The following is a 22560-nucleotide window of genomic DNA, read 5'->3' as shown; positions in this document are numbered from 1 at the left end:
ATTAAGTCTCACAGATTAAGAAAAGATCAAAATTGTAATTTTATTTATACATATCAATGTCCATACAAAAAGAACGAGGAGTACTTGTGGCACCTTAGAGACTAAAAAATTTATTTGGCCATAAGCTTTTGTGGACTAAACCCCACTTCATCGGATGCATGCAGTGGATCCATGAAACAATGTCCATACAGTTCAAGATAGCAAATAATAACTTGATTGATTTTAGTGTCAGTACTGCAATTTACAATCACATACTGCTTCTGGCTACAGAAAAACCTAGTCCAACATATTTTTCTTCTTTTCATAATAATGCATGTTAAAGAAAAATCTAGACAAGGTAGATGGTGTTCAGGGAAGAGCAATAACAAAATTAAAGGTTTTCAAAGATGTCAACAAACAGGAGGAGGGAAATTGGAGGAGGGAAATTGGAACATACAGAGAAGATTAGCATGGCCCCTGCGCAAGGATGATACGCAAATCTGAGATATTATCTAGTCTGTCTCACATTGAATAGATCCAGGCTACGGAACACATTTAAGGGAAATGGTGCAAGCTCCATCGCTTAGGACATTTAAAACTAGACTAGACAAAACACTAAAAATACGAAAAAATTCTTAGCTTGTGCAAATCAGTATAGCTCAGGTGAAGTCAATGAAGCTTAGCCACTTCACACTGGTTTACAATCTGGCCCATTCTGTATCGAACAATACTGCATATGCAGGATAAAGGAATAAATGACCTATTAGAGAGATTCTCAAACTGTGGTCCGTGAACGAGGTGGAGCGCTTCCATAAAAACAGGGAAGCATCTGCTCATTGTTAAGTAGGGCTGCTTTCTGCTAGTTGTAGCCTAATCCTGGATTCTTTTAGGGTTTCTAGAAGCTTTTTTGATAAAGTAAACACAAAAACAAACATCTTTCTGCACTCTGCACAGTCCCTTTGTTAGCTTCATTTCTCTGTGTTTGTGATGTACTGTAACCTCAGTTGTGATCAAATTTTGGCTAAACATAAAATTCAATGAATGGCAAACACACAGGGGGATAGAACCATACTGCAAAATGATCTAGAAAAAATTAGAGCAGTGGAACCCATGTGCAGTGTGAGGACATTCAGTACTATTAAAACATAGGCTTACATTTTAAGAAGTTTCTAGTGATTATGAGCCTCAGTATTTCAGCTGAGACACTTTAAAGGGTCCTGACTTTTTGAGGTGGAGGCTCAGCAACTCTGAACATCAGGCCCCTTTAAAAAGGTCTCAAATTGGGCACCAAAACTGAGGCACCCAAAATGAACAGTCACTTGAAAATTTAGCCCCTAAGGGCCAGATTTTTAAGGGTATTTAATGGGATTTTCAAAAGCATCTAATTACCTAACACCTATTGAAAACAAGGAGTTTTAGGCACCAAGATGCTTTTGAAAATCCCATTAGATGCCAAAAATACCTTTAAAAATCTGACCCTAAGCTCCTACACCCAGAAAAAGTGTTTAGACAAAAAGGGAGGGAGGTAACCAACCATCTCATTAAAGTGAGGTTAGCTCTATTCCTTCTTCCTGATGTAGTCCTGTTATTACTTTTAATTAAACAAAACACTATAGTTTCCAAGAGAGTTATTGGGATTTGGCCGTTGGGAAAGGAGGTGTGCAGGAAATGATCTATTATTTAAAGAAGTGGTCCACAATATGGAAAAGTCTGATAACCACTAACCTAATAGAAATTACAGATGGAAATAATCTAATAAATCACTACCTGTGTATTGCATCATATCATACTGAGTTAAACAAAAAATATAAAATAAATGTAATTAAAGCAGAAACACAACAGTTAACGAAAACTATAAAATGTCTAGCTTCAATATTGCAGCCATCCACCACCTATCATATCTATTGAAAATAAAGAAAAACAAACATAATAAAATGATTCAAGGGAAAAAAAAGGGTAAAAAAAGAACTGGAAGAAATTGAGAAAAGACCAGAGTAAAGAAAATCAGCTCAACTGACTGCTGGGTACAAAAAGATACACAGGGGGAAAAAAAGGTAAATTATGGTAACAGAATAAGCATAGAAATAGTTTTTGAAACATTTTCCTTTTTATGCGTAATTTTCAGTCCTCTCATATTCACCCTATGAAAGATGTAATTTCAAGAAACAGAAATCTTTTATTACTTGCCTTATTTTCCTTAGCAAAGTGTGGAAGGGTCTGAAAAGCTCAGACATATCTTCTGGCTTGCGGTCCAAGTTCAATGGTCCTTCAGAATAAACTACAAGCCCACTGTATTTAAGACACACAAACAAAATAAATCTTTTTTATGACACTTGGACAGAGTATAGAATCAGAAAACCATCGATAAACAAATATTTGAAATTATATTCAAGCTGCTGGTTGCATAATTATGCACAATTTTATGTAATTATTTGTTCTCTCTAAGATACCTTATTTTTCTTTTATTTGTAAGAAGTTACAGACATTTAACAGACTACAAGGAATTTGGTTCCTTTATATGGGGGGGAAAAGCAATCAAACCATACTACAGAAAGAATCCATTGTTTACTTCATTTATTTAACTGACTTGGAAAAACTAAAAATGAGTGTTTAGAAGAAATTAATAAGTGAATTATCAGAATATTTTGGACTCTATTGTCCCAAGATACATTCTAACTTTCTTCTTCTTTCTATTCTAAATAGGTTCTAGACAGGTGGTTTGACCCCTCTGAGTGCCAGTGCTTCTTAGTATTTGTGATTATATCAGCCTCTCTCAGTCAAATTAAAATACAGAATGGTAGAAAAAACATCTGTGCTAGGAAAGAAACATGAAGCTTTATAGGATGTAACGTTTCCATACTACCAGGCTACTAATTTAACTAACTGCTTGTAGGAAGGTGTCCTCCAAAGAAAGGAAGCTTTAGTCCTGATCCTGCTTATGCTTCACTTTAAGCATGAGTAGTCTCATTGATTTCAATGAAACTACTTACATGCATAAGGGTTTGTAGAATTGGGGGAGCGTCTCAGAGTCCCGAGCGGGAACATGTACACAACTGTAAGCCCCATAGTGTGAGCCCAACTCAGTTGACCCGAGCTCTGAGACTTGCTGCCACAGAGTTTTTGTTTTGTTTTGTTTTTTGCAGTTTGATATTCTTAGTTTGCAAATATTCATTACTTTGAAGGCAGCCTTCTTAAAAGACACCTAAGCTTCAGGATGTTGTTGATTAATTCCAAAGGGGTCTGAATCTCTGACAGACAGACTAATAGAGGCATTCAGCACAATAATAATAACAAACTTACTTTTTGCCCCCTTTTTTGTTCATTTCCATCCAGCTCTGCCATGAATGGCCAGCTGAAGATCTTCTGAAACACTCCAGCATGTATCATAGGCTGATATTATCACAAATACTATGAAATCCCACTGGAGCACAAAATCAATATATGGGGGAATCACTTGAGTGCTATTTCTTTGCTTTCTGAGAAAATGTTGCTATGTTTCTTGTGTTTACAACTAAAGATGGTACAAAACAATGAAGTAATTTGTTTTGAAAATGCCCAAGAGTTATTCTTTTTTCTTTTTTTTTTTAAAAAAAGGATCTGTCTGTCACTCTGCAACTTTAGTTTGGGCCTCCATATATTAGTGAAAATCTTTTTTTACTGTCCTGTTACCAGCAAGGTCCATTCTGTAACCTTTCATCAGCAATGGAGCTAGCCATCTGAGTTTTTAGTGTCAATATGCCCAAAGCCAAGCTTGTTTATTGGGGGCAATCAACTGGAGTCTTCCTTTCCCTGTGGCAGAGGAGAGCTCCAGCAGCAGGAAGCTGCCAGCCTTTCCCCACTGTCCTCTACTGCTGGAGCATTTCCCTGGTACCAGAGTAGTTTCCTGCAACGGAGAATGGCTTCTGCACTGGGGCCTTTTCAGTGGAGAATGGCTCCACCATGCCATCCATGTACACCACATGCCACCGAAAGAATCCTGCAGTGTAGATGCACCCTCAGAGCTCAGTCCTGCAAAGAGCTGAGTACTCTGGCCCTGTTCAGTGGGACTGCTTACATGCTTCAGTGACTTGCTGGATCAAGGCCAGTGTGCTCTGCACCTTACAGGATCAAGTTAGCAGGCACATTTTTGCAATATCTCCGTACACTTTCTGCCTTCACACACACAGACACTTCTGCTTGAAAATACTTTCAGGAAGTTTTGTAAAAGTTTTTACAAATTAAGAGAGAAAATATTGTGAAGCAAAGATGAGATATTTGGCCCAAATTTCTACTAACATGAGGCCTTTGGACTGTCTCACTTTATTATGACTCACATGCCTTTAAATACTGGAATGAGATACACATTTCATTTTTCATAGCCTTTAATTCTAGTAGACTGAGGTGGAATAAGCTGAATTCATTCAGTCTGCTCCCCTCAAATGGGTTTGTTCCTCAACAAGTTCCTCATTAGGTTTTTTAACTGTCGATTATTAGGATTAACAGAATATTGCGATCTCTTATTAAATAATTTAAAAACATTCCTCTGAGTCATCCAGCATTAAATGCAGTTTGCGTTGATTGGCATTGGCCAGTATGTTATTTTTCAGTTAGTTTATTACTACTGTACGTGTTCCTAGAGAACTTAAAATGGACAGACATTTATAAATAAAAAGATAAACATTAGAGTTGCCATGCGAGTTCCTGCCATTCAGCATAAGGATAGTCCCATATGTCTTTACAAACTGAATGGCAGCAATTATTGTTCATCCTCTAAAACATTAACACCATGTAGTAGAATGTCTGGAAAAGTGGTTCATTATCGACGAGTCTGAAGAAGAGTCATTATCCACGTTATAGTCAATAGGCACTTCTCTGGCACCAGGTGATATGGGACTTCACATGCTTCCCCTCCTTGTGGCAGGGGAAAATGGGAACTTTTGAGGGGATTTAGAGGAGCCACTTGTATTAAAATTTTAGGATGAAGTTTACAGCAGGCTAGAGAAAGTGCCATGGGTGCTTTAAGTGAGGAAATTACACCTTTAAATCCTAGTGCATTGATGGGAGGACAAACTTTTGAGGGTTTTACTGCACTGACAACCAACATCAAATATAAATATATAAAGACAGACACACCCACTCCTACCCTCCTTGGAATGGCAGGGAAAAAAGCATTACATGTAACCTTGTCCAGTAGTATGTAATCAGAATTGTGAGAGAAACTGGACTGCAGAGAACTGGAGAATGCTGAATATTTTTAAATGGACAAAGTGATAGCATAATATTCAGTATGGTGGAACCAATCTCTCCAGTTCTTTATCTCTCTCAATGTTATGACTAGTAGAATTCTAAGGGATCTTTAATAATGATTTAGTCCAGCGGCTCTCAAACTGTGGGTTGCAACCTCATTTTAATGGGGTCGCCAGGGCTGGCTTAGACTTTCTGGGGCCCAGGGCAGAAGCCGAAGCCCGAGCCCCACCACCCAAGACGAAAGCCTGAGGGTTTCAGCCCTGCATGTTGGAACTCAGGTTATAGGTCCCCTGCCTGGGGTTGAAGCCCTTGGCTTCAGCTTCCCCCACCTACCCCCGGGTCGTGGGGCTCGGGCGGGCTCAGGCTTTGGAACCCCGTCCTGGGGTCATGTAGTAATTTTTATTGTCAGAAGGGGGTCGCAGTGTAATGAAGTTTGAGAACCTCTGATTTAGTCCATTGCTTCCCCCCCACGCTCCTATATTATATTATAAATTGACCTAATTATTCCCAAACCAGCATTGACAGAGCACTAGCTAATCTATGCTTCAAATCTCAAATGATGGTAATTCCACAACCTTTACAGGTAACTTGTTGCTCAGCTGTTCTTGTAGCTAATTTTTTCCTAATATTTTAACCAAAATTTCCCGTGCAGCTCATTAATCTGCTTTACAAATCACACCCCTCTGGCATGATTTGCCAGGCTGTGTAGACAAGCCCTAAGTTTACAGGCATTCAGCGTAAGAATTTATTGTATAGTAGCTGCATTTCACGCTACTTCACCTACCCTACACAATGCTGCATTGCTGGGTGAATTGATCCCCACAGATTTTGTCTCTCTGCCAGTCCAGATATCCAGCTGCATCTCACCCTATCTAGCAACAGTTGCTAGAAAGGAGGAGATTTTTATTCACTAAAGAAATACAATATGCTAACAAGCATGGCACCTTCTAGATGTATCTTCCTAGATTTTAAGTTTTATTTCTCTACAGTCCAGACATTTGGCCTACCAGTATTCAAGGAAACTTTGTATCTGGATGATACAATTTTTCAGGAATATCAGCTGGAGGTGATGCATGTTTTCATCTCATTGTCTGTTCTGGGAGCAGCCAGATTGATTTTTAATCTGGGATTGGCAAAGGCCATTTCTCAGAGTGTCTTTGGTTTTCCAGCCAGACTAGATACATTTTATTTTTTTGTATGAGTTTTCCGCCTGCTACTGCAGACTCTAAATGGTGTTTAACATGATGAGCAGTCACTTTCTCATAGTCTTGCTGACTTTTGATGCTCAGATGAATTTATTTATTTAGTTAGTTGTGACATTTATAGGCACAGTACTCTGCTTAACAGGAGCAATGAACCAGAGTGATTTCCCAAGGAGAAATTTACACTTGCAGGTATGAGGTTTCTTATTTTCTAAGTTATTTTAATACCCTGATGCAAACTTTAAAAAACCATAACATTTATGAAAATGCAGTAATTGTAGCCTTGCTTCCTTTACTCCAGAGAAATTGCTGTCTTATTAAATAAATAATATCCATTAGGGAGCATTCATCTTGTTCATTTCATATGTGCTATTGTGATAAACTGATTTAAGTGGAAAAGCTTGCTCCACCCAGCAGTCTGAGCAGAAAAATTAAGGGCCAAGAGGTAACATGCCATTTTTCTGATTCCATCCAGTTGTATACAGTAAACATGTTCTAGAAAGAGGTCTGTACCTCATTCACTTTTTGTTACACTGTACTATGCTAGTAGATTCCATGGCAGGTCCCTTTGGTTCTAGTATGTATCACGAAGGAAACTAAATGGTTACTACTGAAAATCAGTTTTTCATGGATCCATATGATAAGGCTCTTACTTATGCAGTGAGGTAAAACATTTGCATCTAAAGAATTTATTTATAAAAGATGAGTGTACAGTACCAAGTCTGGTTTGGATGATGTGATGTTCTAAACCCCTTCACTTCTGCATTTCCTTCTGGGGGGATGACTGACCAGCTGCTCTCAGTTCCTAGTCTGCATAATTAGCTGCTCTGACTTTTCTCCATTTGGCACTTGTTGCTTTATTAATGCCACTCCTTGTTAATTCCTTTGTGATCTTACTGCCTTTTCTGGTTCTTTCTTTGAAAGAATGTGCTCATAAAAATCAGCTGCAAGCAGGTGTGAAACAATGAACACTTTGCTATGTGACTTTACCAAAAAACTTTCAATAAAATATTATTCATAGATAAAAATCAACGTAAAAGTTATAAATACTTACCATACAATGGCTAATCTTGGGATGGTAAACATTAATGCTGGTTCATAGTCATCAATCATATCCTGAGTGAGGTATCCAAGCTTTAAAGCTCTAGGTAAATAACAAAATAATTGTAAATCATTTTTCAGAATGTTCTCAGCTTATTAGCTGTTCATAAATAAATTTGAATAACTAAATAGGAAAAACTATGGAAAAAATTAATGTTGTGATGTAAGCCAGGCGAACTGAGGAAGAAAATTCATATTTAAAGTTCACTCTACATTAACTCTGTCTCTTTTAACTATTATCAATCCCACTCCACCTAACGGAAACCAAATGGCTCAATGGTCTCCACTCAACTCCAAGATGCAAAATTTGCAAAGAGTAGGAAGAAGCCCTGTATATATTTAGTGAACTTCCCCCGGTGACAGATGTGATGCCATGATTTACTGTGAAAGGCAGTGTTGGAGAGAGTCCATCTCAGTCTCTCTGTTGATCCTTAGCTGTAGAAGGATGGACAAGCCATTCCTGAGGAGTTGCTGGTGATGAGCCATACCTGAGGAGATGCTGTCCCCTTGTGGACTAGGGGACACAGGATACACCTGGTGCCTTGTGACCTGCCCCCACCACCACCAAAGAAAGATGTGGAAGACCACCCCAGAGGTGAACCATAGCCACATCCAAACAGACCTCTGAGTAAGTCCCTGCTCAGAATTCCCATGTCTCTCATCCTTTCCTTCTCCCAAGCCCATGTTTCCACCAGGCAGCCATTGTCTCCATTTTTCTTTGACCAGACAATCTGACTACACAGCAAAAGAATGCCAAAAGTGAAACAGTGTTTGCATGCATATTAAAATACCATACTGAGGGAGGTAAGATCATTGCTATTGAATGACACAGGATTCACAAACTGCTTTGGTATAATCCATAACCCCATGTATACACATGCACAGAGCAAACCTCTTGGTTTTAGAATACTGGGAGGCTGAATCCATTGTCATTTAAAAACAAAAGTACAATTTAAGACTTCCCAATGCAACGAAAAACAAAACCAGTTTTCATGGACACTCTCCTCCCCCAGGACTATCTTTTCACAAATTTCAACTTTGTACTCCAAACCACTGAGTCTTTAGAGCTGTCCAAATACAAGGCACAAGATTTTTTTCTAATAAGAAAAGGAGTACTTGTGGCACCTTAGAGACTAACCAATTTATTTGAGCATAAGCTTTCGTGAGCTACAGCTCACTTATGCTCAAATAAATTGGTTAGTCTCTAAGGTGCCACAAGTACTCCTTTTCTTTTTGCGAATACAGACTAACATGGCTGTTACTCTGAAACCTTTTTCTAAAAGGAGAAGTATGTGCCCTCATTCTCAAAACAAAATAAAAAAATACTCTAAACATTTTTTGCGCAAATCTCCGTTTCCTACCACACTACACCAAACCCCAGAAGCAAACAAAAAACAAACAAAAACCCTAAATACCCCTGATCCAGAAAAGTAAACCCAAACGTTAAAAGGTAAAATGGCCTCTAGAATGGAAATGCTTAGTCAGCCTTAACTAGAAAAGGAGTACTTGTGGCACCTTAGAGACTAACCAATTTATTTGAGCATAAGCTTTCGTGAGCTACAGCTCACTTCATCGGATGCATACTGTGGAAAGTGTTGAAGATCTTTGAGTGTATATAAAAAGATCTTCTACACTTTCCACAGTATGCATCCGATGAAGTGAGCTGTAGCTCACGAAAGCTTATGCTCAAATAAATTGGTTAGTCTCTAAGGTGCCACAAGTACTCCTTTTCTTTTTGCGAATACAGACTAACACGGCTGTTACTCTGAAATCAGCCTTAACTATAAATATAACCATGCACACCAGCTATAATACAGTAATATATTTTTAAAAAATTTCTGCAAATAGCTAATGTTTTTTGATTTTTCACTTGAACAATCACCAGGAAAATGAAATGTTGCTTCCTAAAGATTACAGGTATGAAATTTGCATAATATGCCAGATCATAGGTAATTACAGCAAAGAAAAGTGTAATTCATATTTCTGAAAAGCACTTACCTCTCTACTGTTTCACAAAAAAGCACGATTACCTCTTGCTGTACATAATACTCTTTTGGAGACTTTACAGGTACCATGGCTGATACATAACTACAAAGATTTTAAAAAGAGGTATATTTTCATTATTTTTCAATCCCTTCAAAGATTTTAAAAAGTAGTATATTTTAATTACTTTTCTTAACCCCTTCACAATCAGATATAATGTAATGGAAAAGAAATGCAGGTCAAATGATCTTAATAATGAACTATGATGGTTTTCAATACATTTTGAAAATTTGCATTAAAAGAACTTTACAAATTCAGTGGAAATGAAAAGAATTTCAATTGCTATATTTATTACTGAAGCAGACTGCTGCAGTAACTTCATAAGTACTATTACAAATATTCAACAATAAAATCTTCATCCAATTTTTTTTTGCTTTCTCTAGATTGAAGAATAGTTTACTCTACATTTTCTAAAAGCACAGTAATTGAATAAAATTAAGAATTTTATCTAATGCTATTCCAAATGAAATTACATTAATAAAGCATAGCTGATCAGTAGCCTGTGGAATTTAAGGGGCTCTAACGCTGGCACAATAAAGTCTAGTGTATGTGTGAAATTACATACAATTACTGAAAAATACGTTTTTATGTGCAGATAAGCAGTACTTGCATGCAATATTTGTGTAAAAATCACTGGTCCTCTACTGGACATAGGAACTGCACACTGGATCAGACCCATGGTCCATCTAGTCCAGTATCCTGTCTCTGACAAAGCTAGAGATTGACTTTAACTCTGAAACATGAGGTTTAATATCTCTTCCTAAATTTATGTCAGCATTCACTATTATACTGGATATTCTTGTTTTGGATGTAAATCTTCAATCTCTTCTTCATTCTTGCTTTGTTTTTGGCAATGAATTCCACAGTTCAGTTGTGCCTTGTATAAAAAGTATTTCCTTTTCTCTGTCTTGAATTTGCCACCTTTTAATTTAATCAAATATCTCCTTTCTCTTGAGTTATGAGACAGGGAGAACAGAAGCTACTGCTCTGCACTCTCTAGACTATTCATTATTGTATGCACGTTTATCATGTGCCCTCTTATTTATCTTTCTCCTGACAACAATGTTAATGGGGAAGATTTACAGCTTCCATTTGTGCCTTTGAAAATCTCTCCCAAATATCATACCAGTATGCTAATGTAGAGATTACACTGTACTTGAAGATTGCAAATTCTGATTGCTAAGTGGCTATTGATTTTTTAAAATCTGAATAGAAGGGGAAAGGATGTGACAATGTTATAAATAGGTATAAACTGCTAAAGAAATTCAAAATCTGCCAAAGGAGAAAAAGAAGGATTCTTCTGCAAGAAAGTGTAGCTATAATTGACAATGTTCAGGATACATATATTTTTGAATCTGTTACCTTAACTCAAATTCAGCAAAAAGGACATCAAAATGTTTAAGCGACTCTTTCATTTTTTCTGTGTAAAGATTCAAATCCCTTAAGGCCTGGTCGCGAATAATGTTCCTAACTTCCTCCAGGCTACGGGTCAGATCCTTGGCCAATGGTCTCATAGCCATGCTCTCAATTTCACGATTCATAATAATGGAACCAGCAGACAAGCACTGTGGAAATAACATTTTAAAAAATGGATTAAAAGGTTGTACTTTATCCAAGAAAATGTTATAGCGCAGGATAGCCCTATAAGGGAAGTGGGCTTAGCCCCACCTGTGACTCCCAAGTGATGGGTTTGAGGCCAGGTCCCTGCAGGTCTTGTGGTCCTCGGATAAAAGGCCAGCTCAGTTTGGGAGAACTAAAGGTAGCAGGAAGGCTCCTGCGGAAGAGCCTAGAAGGGGATTTTCCATGTGGGCAGGGGCAGAAGCCTTAAGAGGAAAAGACTTCAGAAGGGGCCAGGCAACAAGAGCTAATGTTCTGGTTTTGATTTGTATTGGACTGTTTGGTTTTGAAAAATAAGCCCATCTCTGGAGAAAGGAACTGAATTTCTGCTACTGTTGGGACCTTTATTTCTTACACTGGCCAGTGCATGCCCACAAGCTCATGGATATTTTATAGGCATACTTCGTATCTTTTAAGAAGCCTTAGGAACATAAGAACGGCCATACTGGGTCAGAGCAAAGGTCCATCTAGTCCAGTATCCTGTCTTCTGACAGTGGCCAATGCCAGGTGCCCCAGAGGGAATGAACAAAACAGGTAATCACCAAGTGATCCATCCCCTGTCGCCCATTCCCAGCTTCTGGCAAACAGAGGCTAGTGACACTATCCCTGTCCATCCTGGCTAATAGCCATTGATGGACCTATCCTCCATGAACTTATCTAGTTCTTTTTTGAACCCTGTTATAGTCTTGGCCTTCACAACATCCTCTCACAAGAAGCTCCACAGGTTGACTGTGCATTGTGTGAAGAAATAACACCTCCTTATTTACTTTCTCCATACCAGTCATGATTTTATAGACCTCTATCATATCCTCACATTAGTCATCTCTTTTCCAAGCTGAAAAGTCTCAGTCTTATTAATCTCTCCTCATAGGGCAGCCATTCCATACCCCTAGTTATTTTTGTTGCCCTTTTCTGAACCATTTCCAATTCCAAAATATCTTTTTTGAGATGGGGCAACCACATTTGCACACAGTCTTCAAGATGTGGGCGTACAATGGATTTATACAGAGGCAATATGCTATTTTCTGCCTTATTATCTATCCCTTTCTTAAAGATTCCCAACATTCTGTTCATTTTTTTGACTGCAAAAGCCTTACTATATAATATAACAGAAGATATTTAATAATCTCCATGGCTGGACAGGTCCCTTGATTTGGAAGACTATGTATGTTGAAGTAAATCATACTTGCTGCATTTAATAGAAATATATTTTGAAAATTAAAAAAAACAAAGGGTATTTTGTTCTTGAGGCTTTTATTTTTCTCTCTTTTTTCAATCCCTGTTCTTGGGTCTCTTTCTTGACTGCCAAATAGCAGCAGATGGAAGGCATTTTTCCAGCTCTGTAGGAGGACCTATAATCCTAGACCTTGCTCAGCAGTTTGATGTACTGATTTGTGATACAAGGGCACTCCCAAGATCTCTTGTTCTTGTTCTCTAGGTAGTCCAAAGCAATAATTACAGTAAAGCAGAGACAAGTCAAGTCTGAGATGTTGATGGCTATAATTCTTAGTTTGAATAAGATTCAAAATGAGGATGCTGACAAGAATACAATGTACATGCTAATCTCACAGTGGTTTATACAAATAAATTCAGTCTCCTGTGCTATGTACATTTAAGGAAAATCATGGATCCTAGTTCTGTTTACAATTAAGTGAATCATCAGAACTTTATCATAGTATAGACACTTTCTGAAACCAGCAACTCCGTTCATCACAGCCAGTGAAAGCCTGATTCAGGCAGGACAAAAATACCAATCAGTTATGTAACACCTGCAAAGAAAAACATTTAGAATGTGGTTCAACTCCTTTTCTCCCCAAATGTTTTTGTCGATCTCAGTGCTTTTTCAAGCATTTTCCACCCCAGATGCAAAAAAACCCAGCAATAGTTTCTGGCTCTAATTACAGTGGTAATTTACAGTGGGATTGTGGAATTCATCAGGATAATGTCAAGAAACTGTAGTTGGTTTTGCAAAAGCCCCAAAGAGGAGTCAGAAGTGTTGCAATGTTGGGTATTGCCATGAGGGGGCCTTCAGGAGTGGTTAGTTTGTCTACACATGCTCCATATCCCCTGACATCATTAATGGACATGTACATTGATATATATCTATTGACTCAGCTCTGGACCCTGAGACTTTCCTACAGTCCAGAATAGCCCAAGCCTATTAAACATCAAAGCATACTGCAAGACACCTATGTACACAGGCTTCTATAGAGGTGGGCCTTTGAGAGAAGTCAGATGAATCAGAGAAAGGAGTTTAGTGTTCTGTGGGCAATCTAATTTTTGTTCAGAATTCATGGCAAGGGTGCTTAGAATCTTGGGTAGTTGTTCTTTTTATTTTGTATATATATCTAATAATTCAATCATTAGTGCCATTAATACAATCCAAATGAAGGAGATAGAATAGAAAGCCCTAAAAGAATACTTTTAATTCTAGGAATGAGATAGAGTAGAATCCTTTTTCATGAGCCAAGTTTGACATGAAAACCTGTGGACATCTGTAGAATTTCCACACTCTACATGGGATAGTTATTCATAGCAAATACAACTCCCAATATAAATTGACCCAATGTATACAAAATATGTATCAAACACTAATACATTAAGGGTACCTACACATTATTTAAATGAAGACAAATTTATGTTAACACGGTTATTAAAATAAATTAGTATTTCACAAGCACAACAGATATCAAACCACAACAAAACAATACTTTTAGACTATACATTAATAACTAATTAGATTAATTTTCAAAGTAAATGTTTGAATACCGATCTACAAGTTTATATGCTTTTTTGTGAGAAATTATTCCCACACATTTCAAATACAGGCCCTCAAACATACTTTACAAGCAGCATGCAATAAGCCAATCTTCCTTTAAAACAAAATAATAGAAACAGCAGTGACCTACCTCTGCTCCAAACCAAAGCTGCCCTGCAAGGTTGTCATGGCGTATTTCTTCTGGAAATTTAACACAGAAGTCCCGGTTGGCCCGTTCATGTGGAATGCATTCATCCATGATTTGATTTACGATGTTTAAAACATTATCCTGGAACAAAAACGGATGGATAGTACACATGCAGTCAGATGATATATTTTAAAGAAAGTAACTGAAACCAAAGAAGTCCCATGATATTTTCTCCAATATTTATAGAACTAAGGGGACATCACCGAAAAATCACATACTTGACATTTTACATGTTAGCATGAATAAAATAGATTGGAGGGGGAAAGAGAACACATTCACTATTTTTTTAGGTTGCTTACTGCACGCATTTAGCAGCACTTTGTGCATAATCAGTTGCACTGCTCCCCCATGTAACAAGTCAGTTTGTAAAGTGAGCTTCCTTTTGTTTATGTGGGGTCTTTCGCAAATCAACACAAGAGAGAAAACAAATTAAAAGAGAAAAATCTGATTGTAAAGCCACAAAAATTGGCAGGGGAACTAAGGGAAACATATATTTCTAAAAAAACTGACTAGTTTCTAGATGTATTCATTTATTTACACTTTAGATTTAAAAAAACACAAAAGACACCTATCTGAATGCTCTAGGCACCTCTGAAAAATTCTTATTGCATTTCTAAATCAAAAAAGAAACAGCAACCCCATAATATATAAATTCCACTAAATAACCAGGAAGCACAAATAAATCAGATTCCTCACCTTTAACTTTGACCATCACCCCTAACAATATATGCTGCAATTTTCCTAAAATATGCTTCTCAGAGTACCCTAAAGGTAACCAGAATATAAGAACTGGACTTTCTTGGAAGGGAACGAGAGGGGATTGCTCTGGCAGTCTAAAGCAGGTGGTTTCCACTCCCAAGTGTCCATAAGGCACAGAGCTGGAGTGCCTGGCTGCTATTCCTCCCTCCCTTGCAGTCCCCTTGAAAACCACAGGCAGCCAGTGCATGGTAGAGAAGCCTAGAGGCTGCTCTGATCTGGGCTGAGGCAAGAGAATAGGGGAGCCATAACCAGCTTCCTGATATTCAGTAAATAATCTGGCCGATATTCTGTATTCATTTATCTGAAAACAGTTTACAAATCCTTTGGGAGTGTTGTATGGAACTGTTTCAATGTAAGAAAGGTAGATTTGGAATATGAAAAAGGCCAAGAGTGCCCTTATTAAAGATGTTTTGTTTGTGTCTCATATCTTCTCTAATGTAGTCCTTTTCTTGATACCTAAAATGTTTTTCAAACAAATAAACAGAATATGTCACTTAGAGAAGTATGTTTAGAAGGCAGAATGCTTTTAAGTCTACAATTTTTTTCTTTTGCTTTTCGTTGTGTTTTTTTATAAATGAAAAAGCAAACAAGAAGTTTAAAGAAAACTCTCCTCTTTACCCTCCCTTGTGGATGAACAACATCTCCCTGACTCAAACGCAGAGTCACATTTCCTACAATACTAATGCAGGCTGCTATAATCATTGTTACCACAGAGCATTGTCGCCTCAACAAATAACCAATAGATACAGCAGTCTCCATTTAAACAGTAAACATTCACCAAAACTTACTATTCACTGGTATCTGAGGGTATGTCCACACTACAAAATTAGGTCAATTTTATAGAAGTCGATTTTTAGAAACCGATTTTATACAGTCTATTGCGTATGTCCACACTAAGCGCATTAAGTCGGCAGAGTGCATCCTCACTACCGTGGCTAACATCGGCTTACAGAGCGGTGCACTGTGAGTAGCTATCCCACAGTTCCCGCTGCCCATTGGAATTCTGGGTTAAGCTCCGAATGCCTGATGGGACAAAAACATTGTCTCGGGTGGTTTTGGGTACACGTCGTCAGGCCTCCCTGCCCCCTGTGAAAGCAATGGCAGACAATCGTTTCGTGCCCTTTTTCCTGGGTTACCCATGCAGATGCCATACCACAGCAAGCATGGAGCCCACTCAGCTCACCATCACCATACGTCTCCTGGGTGCTGCTGGCAGACGCGATACTGCATTGCTACACAGCAGCAGCTTCTTGCCTTCGTGGCAGATGGTGCAGTAGGACTGATAGCCGTCGTACGTCTCCTGGGTGCTCCTGAGAGACCTCGCTGAGGTCGATCACGGGCACCTGGACAGACATGGCTATCCTCCTCTTAGAGCACCAAATGGGAGCCAGAGACTCCAGATCATTCTCTTAAGTTTTGTCTCATGCAGATTCAGTCCTCCCTGGAATATCATGTGAGCTGGAGGTTTCTGCCTCAGGCTGCTCTCCCAGCCAGCAGCACCGTGCGGTTGCACCTACCCCAACCTACCCCTTCCTCCTATGGCTCATGAAGCCTGGACAGTAGACTCATAGACATTAATGTCAGAAGGGACCATTATGATCACCTAGTCTGACCTCCTGCACAATGCAGGCCACGGAATCTCACCAACCAACTCCTGTAACAAACCCCTAACTTATGTCTGAGCTACTGAAGTCCTAAAATCATGGTTTAAAGACTTCAAGGTGCAGAGAATCCTCCAGCAAGTGACCAGTGCCCCACGCTGCAGAGGAAGGCGAAAAACTCCCAGGGCCTCTGCCAATCTACCCTGGGGGAAAATTCCTTCCCGACCCCAAATACGGCAATCAGCTAAACCCTGATCATGTGGGCAAGATTCACCAGCCAGACACCCAGGAAAGAATTCTCTGTAGTAACTCAGATCCCCCACCCCATCTAACATCCCATCACAGGCCATCGGGCCTATTTATCATGAATAGTTAAAGATCAATTAATTGCCAAAATCGTGTTTTCCCACCATACCATCTCCTCCATGAACGTATCGAGATTAATCTTGAAGCCAGATAGGTCTTTGGCCCCCACTGCTTCCCTTTGAAGGCTGTTCCAGAACTTCACTCCTCTGATGGTTAGAAACCTTCATCTAATTTCAAGTCTAAACTTCCTGATGGCGAGTTTATATCCATTTGTTCTTGAGTCCACATTGGTACTGAGCTTAAATAATTCCTCTCCCTCTCCAGTATTTATCCCTCTGATAGATTTATAGAGAGCAATCATATCTCCCCTCAGCCTTCTTTTGGTTAGGCTAAACAAGCCAAGCTCATTGAGTCTCCTTTCATAACACAGGTTTTCCATTCCTCGGATCATCCTAGTAGCCCTTCTCTGTACCTGTTCCAGTTTGAATTCATCCTTCTTAAACATGGGAGACCAGAAATGCACACAATATTCCAGGTGAGGTCTCACCAGTGCCTTGTATAACAGTACTAACACCTCCTTCTCTCTACTGGAAATACCTTGCCTGATGCACCCCAAGACCGCATTAGCTTTTTTCACGGCCATATCACATTGGCGGCTCATAGTCATCCTGTGGTCAACCAATACTCCAAGGTCCTTCTCCTCCTCTGTTACTTCCAATTGACGCGTCCCCAGCTTATAAATACAATTCTTGTTATTAATCCCTAAATGCATGACCTTACACTTCTCACTATTAAATTTCATCCTATTACTATTACTCCAGTTTACAAGGTCATCCAGATCTTCCTGTATGATATCCCGGTCCTTCTCTGAATTGGCAATACCTCCCAGCTTCGTGTCATCTGCAAACTTTATTAGCACACTCCCACTTTTTGTGCCGAGGTCAGTAATAAAAAGATTAAATAAGATCAGTCCCAAAACCGATCCCTGAGGAACTCCACTGGTAACTTCTCTCCAGCCTGACAGTTCACCTTTCAGTATGACCAGCTGTAACCTCCCCTTTAACCAGTTCCTTATCCACTTTTCAATTTTCATATTGATCCCCATCTTTTCCAATTTAACTAATAATTCCCCATGTTGCACCGTATCAAACACCTTACTGAAATCTAGGTAAATTAGATCCACTGTGTTTCCTTTGTCTAAAAAAATCTGTTACTTTCTCAAAGAAGGAGATCTACCTTTTGTAAAACCATGTTGTATTTTGTCCCATTTACCATTGACTTCAATGTCCTTAACTACTTTCTCCTTCAATTTTTTTCCAAGGCCTTGCATACTACAGATGTCAAACTAACAGGCCTGTAGTTATCCTGATCACTTTTTTTTCCCTTTCTTAAAAATAGGAACTATGTTAGCAATTCTCCAGTCATATGGTACACCCCTGAGTTTACAGATTCATTAAAAATTCTTGCTAATGGGCTTGCAATTTTATGTGCCAATTCCTTTAATATTCTTGGATGAGGATTATCTGGGCCCCCCGATTTAGTCCCATTAAGCTGTTCGAGTTTTGCTTCTACCTTGGATATGGTAATATCTACCCCCGTAACCTCATTCCCCTGTGTCATGCTACCATTATCCCTAAGATCCTCATTAAATCCTGAGGCAAAGTATTTGTTTAGATATTGGGCCATGCCTAGATTATCCTTAACCTCCACTCCAACCTCAGTGTTTAGCAGTCCCACTTCTTCTTTCTTTGTTTTCTTCTTATTTATATGGCTATAGAACCTTTTACTATTGGTTTTAATTCCCTTTGCAAGGTCCAACCTACTTGACTTTTAGCCTCTCTCACTTTATCCCTATGTGTTCTGACCTCAATAAGGTAGCTTTCCTTGCTGATCCCTCCCATCTTCCACTCCCTGTATGCTTTCTGCTTTTTCTTAATCAACTCTCTGAGATGCTTGCACATCCAGCTTGGTCTACAACTCCTGCCTATGAATTTTTTCCCCTTTCTTGGGATGCAGGCTTCCGATAGCTTCTGCAGCTTTGATTTGAAGTAATCTCAGGCCTCCTCTGCCTTTAGATCCATTAATTCTTCAGTCCAATCCACTTCCCTAACTAATTTCCTTAATTTTTGAAAGTCAGCCCTTTTGAAATCAAAAACCCAAGTCGCAGATTTATTTTTGTTTATCCTTCCATTCAGTTTGTACTGAATTAGCTCATGATCACTTGAACCAAGGTTGTCCCCTACAACCATTTTTTATATGAGGTCCTCACTACTCACCAAAACCAAATCTAAAATGGCATCCCCTCTTGTCGGTTCAGCAATTACTTGATGAAGGAATCCATCAGCTATCGCATCTAGGAAAATCTGAGCCCTATTATTATTACTAGCACTTGTCCTCCAGACTATATCTAGGAAGTTAAAGTCTCCCATGATCATGCATTTTCCATTAGTATTTACTTCATTAAAAACATGAAAGAGGGTTCTATCCATATCCAAATTAGATCCCGGTGGTCTATAGCACACCTCAAGCACTATCCCAGGCGAGGCTCTAGTAGTTTTCTTCCCCAATGTGATTTTTGCCCAGACCGACTCTGTCTTATCCATTCCATCGCTTCTTATTTCTTTACATTCTACCTCATCATTGATGTACAATGCTACTCCACCACCTTTACCTTTATTTTTGTCTTTCCTAAACAGCACATACCCTTTAATACCTGTAGTCCAGTCATGACTTCTATTCCACCATGTTTCTTGTTATCCCTATAATATCTTGTTTCACTTCCTGCACCAATACCTCTAGTTCCTCCATTTTGTTACCTAGTTTCCTCGAATTGGAGTACAAACATCTTAATTTTGCTGTTTGGCCTCGTTCACATTCTTTACTCCACTAGGCACAGACATTCTAAAGCCAGTATGACCTATTAGACTGGTATCCACACTGCCCTTCCTCCTTATGTCCATTCTCCTACCCACGGCTCTATCAGTTCAACTATAGGCTGAGCAAGTGCAGAATGGTGGTAGAATGTGCCTTTGGATGTTTAAAAGCTCACTGGCGCTGTTTGCTGACAAGGTTAGATCTCAGCGCAACCAACATTCCCACTGTTATTGCTGCTTGCTGTGTGCTCCATAATATCTGTGAGAGTAAGGGGGAGACGTTTATGGCAGGGTAGGAGGTTAAGGCAAATTGCCTGGCATCTAATTTTGAGCAGCCAGACACCAGGGCAATTAGAAGAGCACAGCAAGGCGCACTGCGCATCAGAGAGGCTTTGAAAACCAGTTTCATGACTGGCCAGGCTTCAGTGTGACAGTTGTGTGGGTTTCTCCTTCATACAAACCCGCCCCCTTTGTTGATTTTAATTCCCTGTAAGCCAATCACCCTCCCCGGTTCAAAATAAGGTAACTATTGTTTTGAAACCATGCATTCTTTCTTTATTAATTAAAAAATAAAAAAAGAGAACGGACAAGGTAGCACGGGTGGGGTGGGGGAGGAGGGAAGGACAAGGCCACATTGATTTTTAGTGTGGCTACAATAAGCAAACTGTTTGAATGACAGCCTTCTGTTGCTTGGGCCATCCTCTGGAGTGGAGTGGCTCGGTGCCTGGAGCTTCCCCCCGTGTTTCTGGGTGTCTGGGTGAGGAGGCTATGGAACATGGGGAGAAGGGTAGGCGGTTACACAGTGGATGCAGTGGGGGTCTGTGCTCTTGTTGGCTTTCCTGCAGCTCTAACAGACGCTTCATCATGTCTGTTTGCTCCCCCATTAGCCTCAGCATCGCGTACTGCCTCCGCTCTTCGAGCTCACTTAATTCTTTCCTGGACTCTGCCACTGAATGCCTCCATGCATTAAGCGGTGCCGAGGACTGCATGAGCTCAGAAAACAAGTCATCGCGAGTGCGTGTTTTTCACCTTCTAATCTGCGATAGCCTCAGGGACGGAGATGATAGCGGGAGTGTAGAAACATTCTATGCTCTATGATTCTGGGGGGACTGCATGGTCACCTGTGCTGCTGAGTTCGCCATGCTGACCAAACAGGAAATGAAATTCAAAAGTTCCCGGGGCTTTTCCAGTGTACCTGGCTAGTGCATCAGAGTTCAAAGTGCTGTCTAGAGTGGTCACAATGGAGCACTCTAGGGTAGCTCCTGGAGGCTAATACCATCAATTTGCATCCGCACTACCCCAAATTCAACCCAGCAAGGTTGATTTTAGTGCTACTCCCCTCGTCAGGGAGGAGTACAGAAGTCGATTTTAAGAGCCCTTTTGGTCGACGGAACGGGGTTGGTTGTGTGGACGCAGTCATTTTTAAATCAACCTAACGCAGCTAAATTCAACCTAACCCCGTAGTGGAGACCAGGCCTGAGACACTGCAGTTATTTTTAATTTCAAATATCTCACAATGATTAAAAACATATGAGGGCACTGTAAATGAAGCAAGGATGTCTTGCTGCATGCTAACAAAGATGTACATCACTAAATTTGAAACACATATGTGATAGAGTAATATTCAGTTGCATGTTCTAGCAGAGTGGGCCAGTAAATCAAATACTCCAAATAATCAAAAACTAACTCAAAAAACTTGCTTTTGAACTATGCTTCACAAACCACTGTTGACTCAGGGGATCTAATTAGTGCAGCAAAATATTTTGCAAGTGGCCATAATAAGGAGAGAAACGCCTGAACGTTGTCCTCACCCAAAATTACAGAGAGCAGAATGTCTGAGCTCATTATGCACTGAGGAATACAAAAAGTTAAAAGGTACAAAGTCACGAAGCAAGCTAGAGACTTAAAATCAATGCAGTATTGTACTTTGGGATCAGGTGAATTGCCTGAAGCTCTCGTATTATCACCAGTGTAATTTGAGTTAGCACATCAGGTTAAAAACTCCTGACTTCTGGTATCAAAGAATTAATATAAGTCTCTGAAGATCTTTTAACACTGGAAAGAGAGGGTGGGAAAATGTAATCTTAACAATTTAATTCTGTAAAAGCTGCAGGCAATACAGAGAATTATTATAGCAGGGGACTCAGAAATGAATTACAAAATTTCAAACTTGGTAACAAAAGTTTGTACAATACTATGCTAATTTAGGACACGCAATGATATTCTACTTTAAATTTATTTTCTCACTAACTTGAATGTGTACTAATGTCATAATTTTCCATTCGCTTTCTTTCACTATACAATGATAATATACAGCACAATGAAACCTATTCGAAGGGGCATCCCTAGTAAACGATTCCCTATTTTAATTCACCACTTTAAAGCATGTCCAAGTTTTCCAATAGAATTTTATTTTACAGCAAGTTAAAGAAAGATTCTGTTTAGGGCTGTCAAGCAATTAAAAAAATTAATTGTGATTAATTGCACTGTTAATAGAATACCATTTATTTAAATATTTTCGGATGTTTTCTACATTTTCAAATATATTGATTTCAATTATAACACAGAATACAAAGTGTACAGTGCCCACTTCATATTTATTTTTGATTACAAATATTTGCACTGTAAAAAAACAAGACATTGCATTTTTCTATTGCCTAATAGAATCTCTTTATCATGAAAGTTGAAATTACAAATGTAGAATTATGTACAAAATCAACTGCATTCAAAAATAAAACAATATAAAACTTTAGAGCCTACAGGTCCACTCAGTCCTATTTCTTGTTCAGCCAATTGCTCAGACAAACAAGCTTGTTTACATTTACAGAAGATAATGCTGCCCGTTTCTTGTTCACAATCTTACCTGAAAGTAAGAACAGATGTTTGC

At 39.1% G+C, this 22560-nt stretch overlaps 1 protein-coding gene and 1 pseudogene across 2 annotated transcripts in view; one reads left to right on the top strand and one right to left on the bottom strand.

Moving 5' to 3' along the window:
• Positions 1–22560, bottom strand: part of ZFYVE28 (zinc finger FYVE-type containing 28) — a 300215-nt gene that overhangs the window by 73900 nt on the left and 203755 nt on the right. For both annotated transcript variants that reach the window (XM_074951801.1, XM_074951802.1), the window contains exons 3-7: positions 14078–14215; positions 10914–11116; positions 9507–9596; positions 7462–7551; positions 2167–2268 (exon numbers count right to left, since the gene is read on the bottom strand). In XM_074951801.1, the coding sequence (XP_074807902.1) occupies positions 2167–2268; positions 7462–7551; positions 9507–9596; positions 10914–11116; positions 14078–14215 (623 nt within the window). The remainder of the gene's footprint in view (positions 1–2166; positions 2269–7461; positions 7552–9506; positions 9597–10913; positions 11117–14077; positions 14216–22560) is intronic.
• Positions 419–501, top strand: LOC141987022 (U6 spliceosomal RNA; annotated as a pseudogene).

Source organism: Natator depressus, chromosome 4, assembly GCF_965152275.1.
Source record: "Natator depressus isolate rNatDep1 chromosome 4, rNatDep2.hap1, whole genome shotgun sequence".
Classification (NCBI taxonomy): domain Eukaryota; kingdom Metazoa; phylum Chordata; order Testudines; family Cheloniidae; genus Natator; species Natator depressus.
The sequence above is the reverse complement of the archived record's forward strand: the minus strand, read 5'-3'. Positions and strand labels throughout refer to the sequence as shown.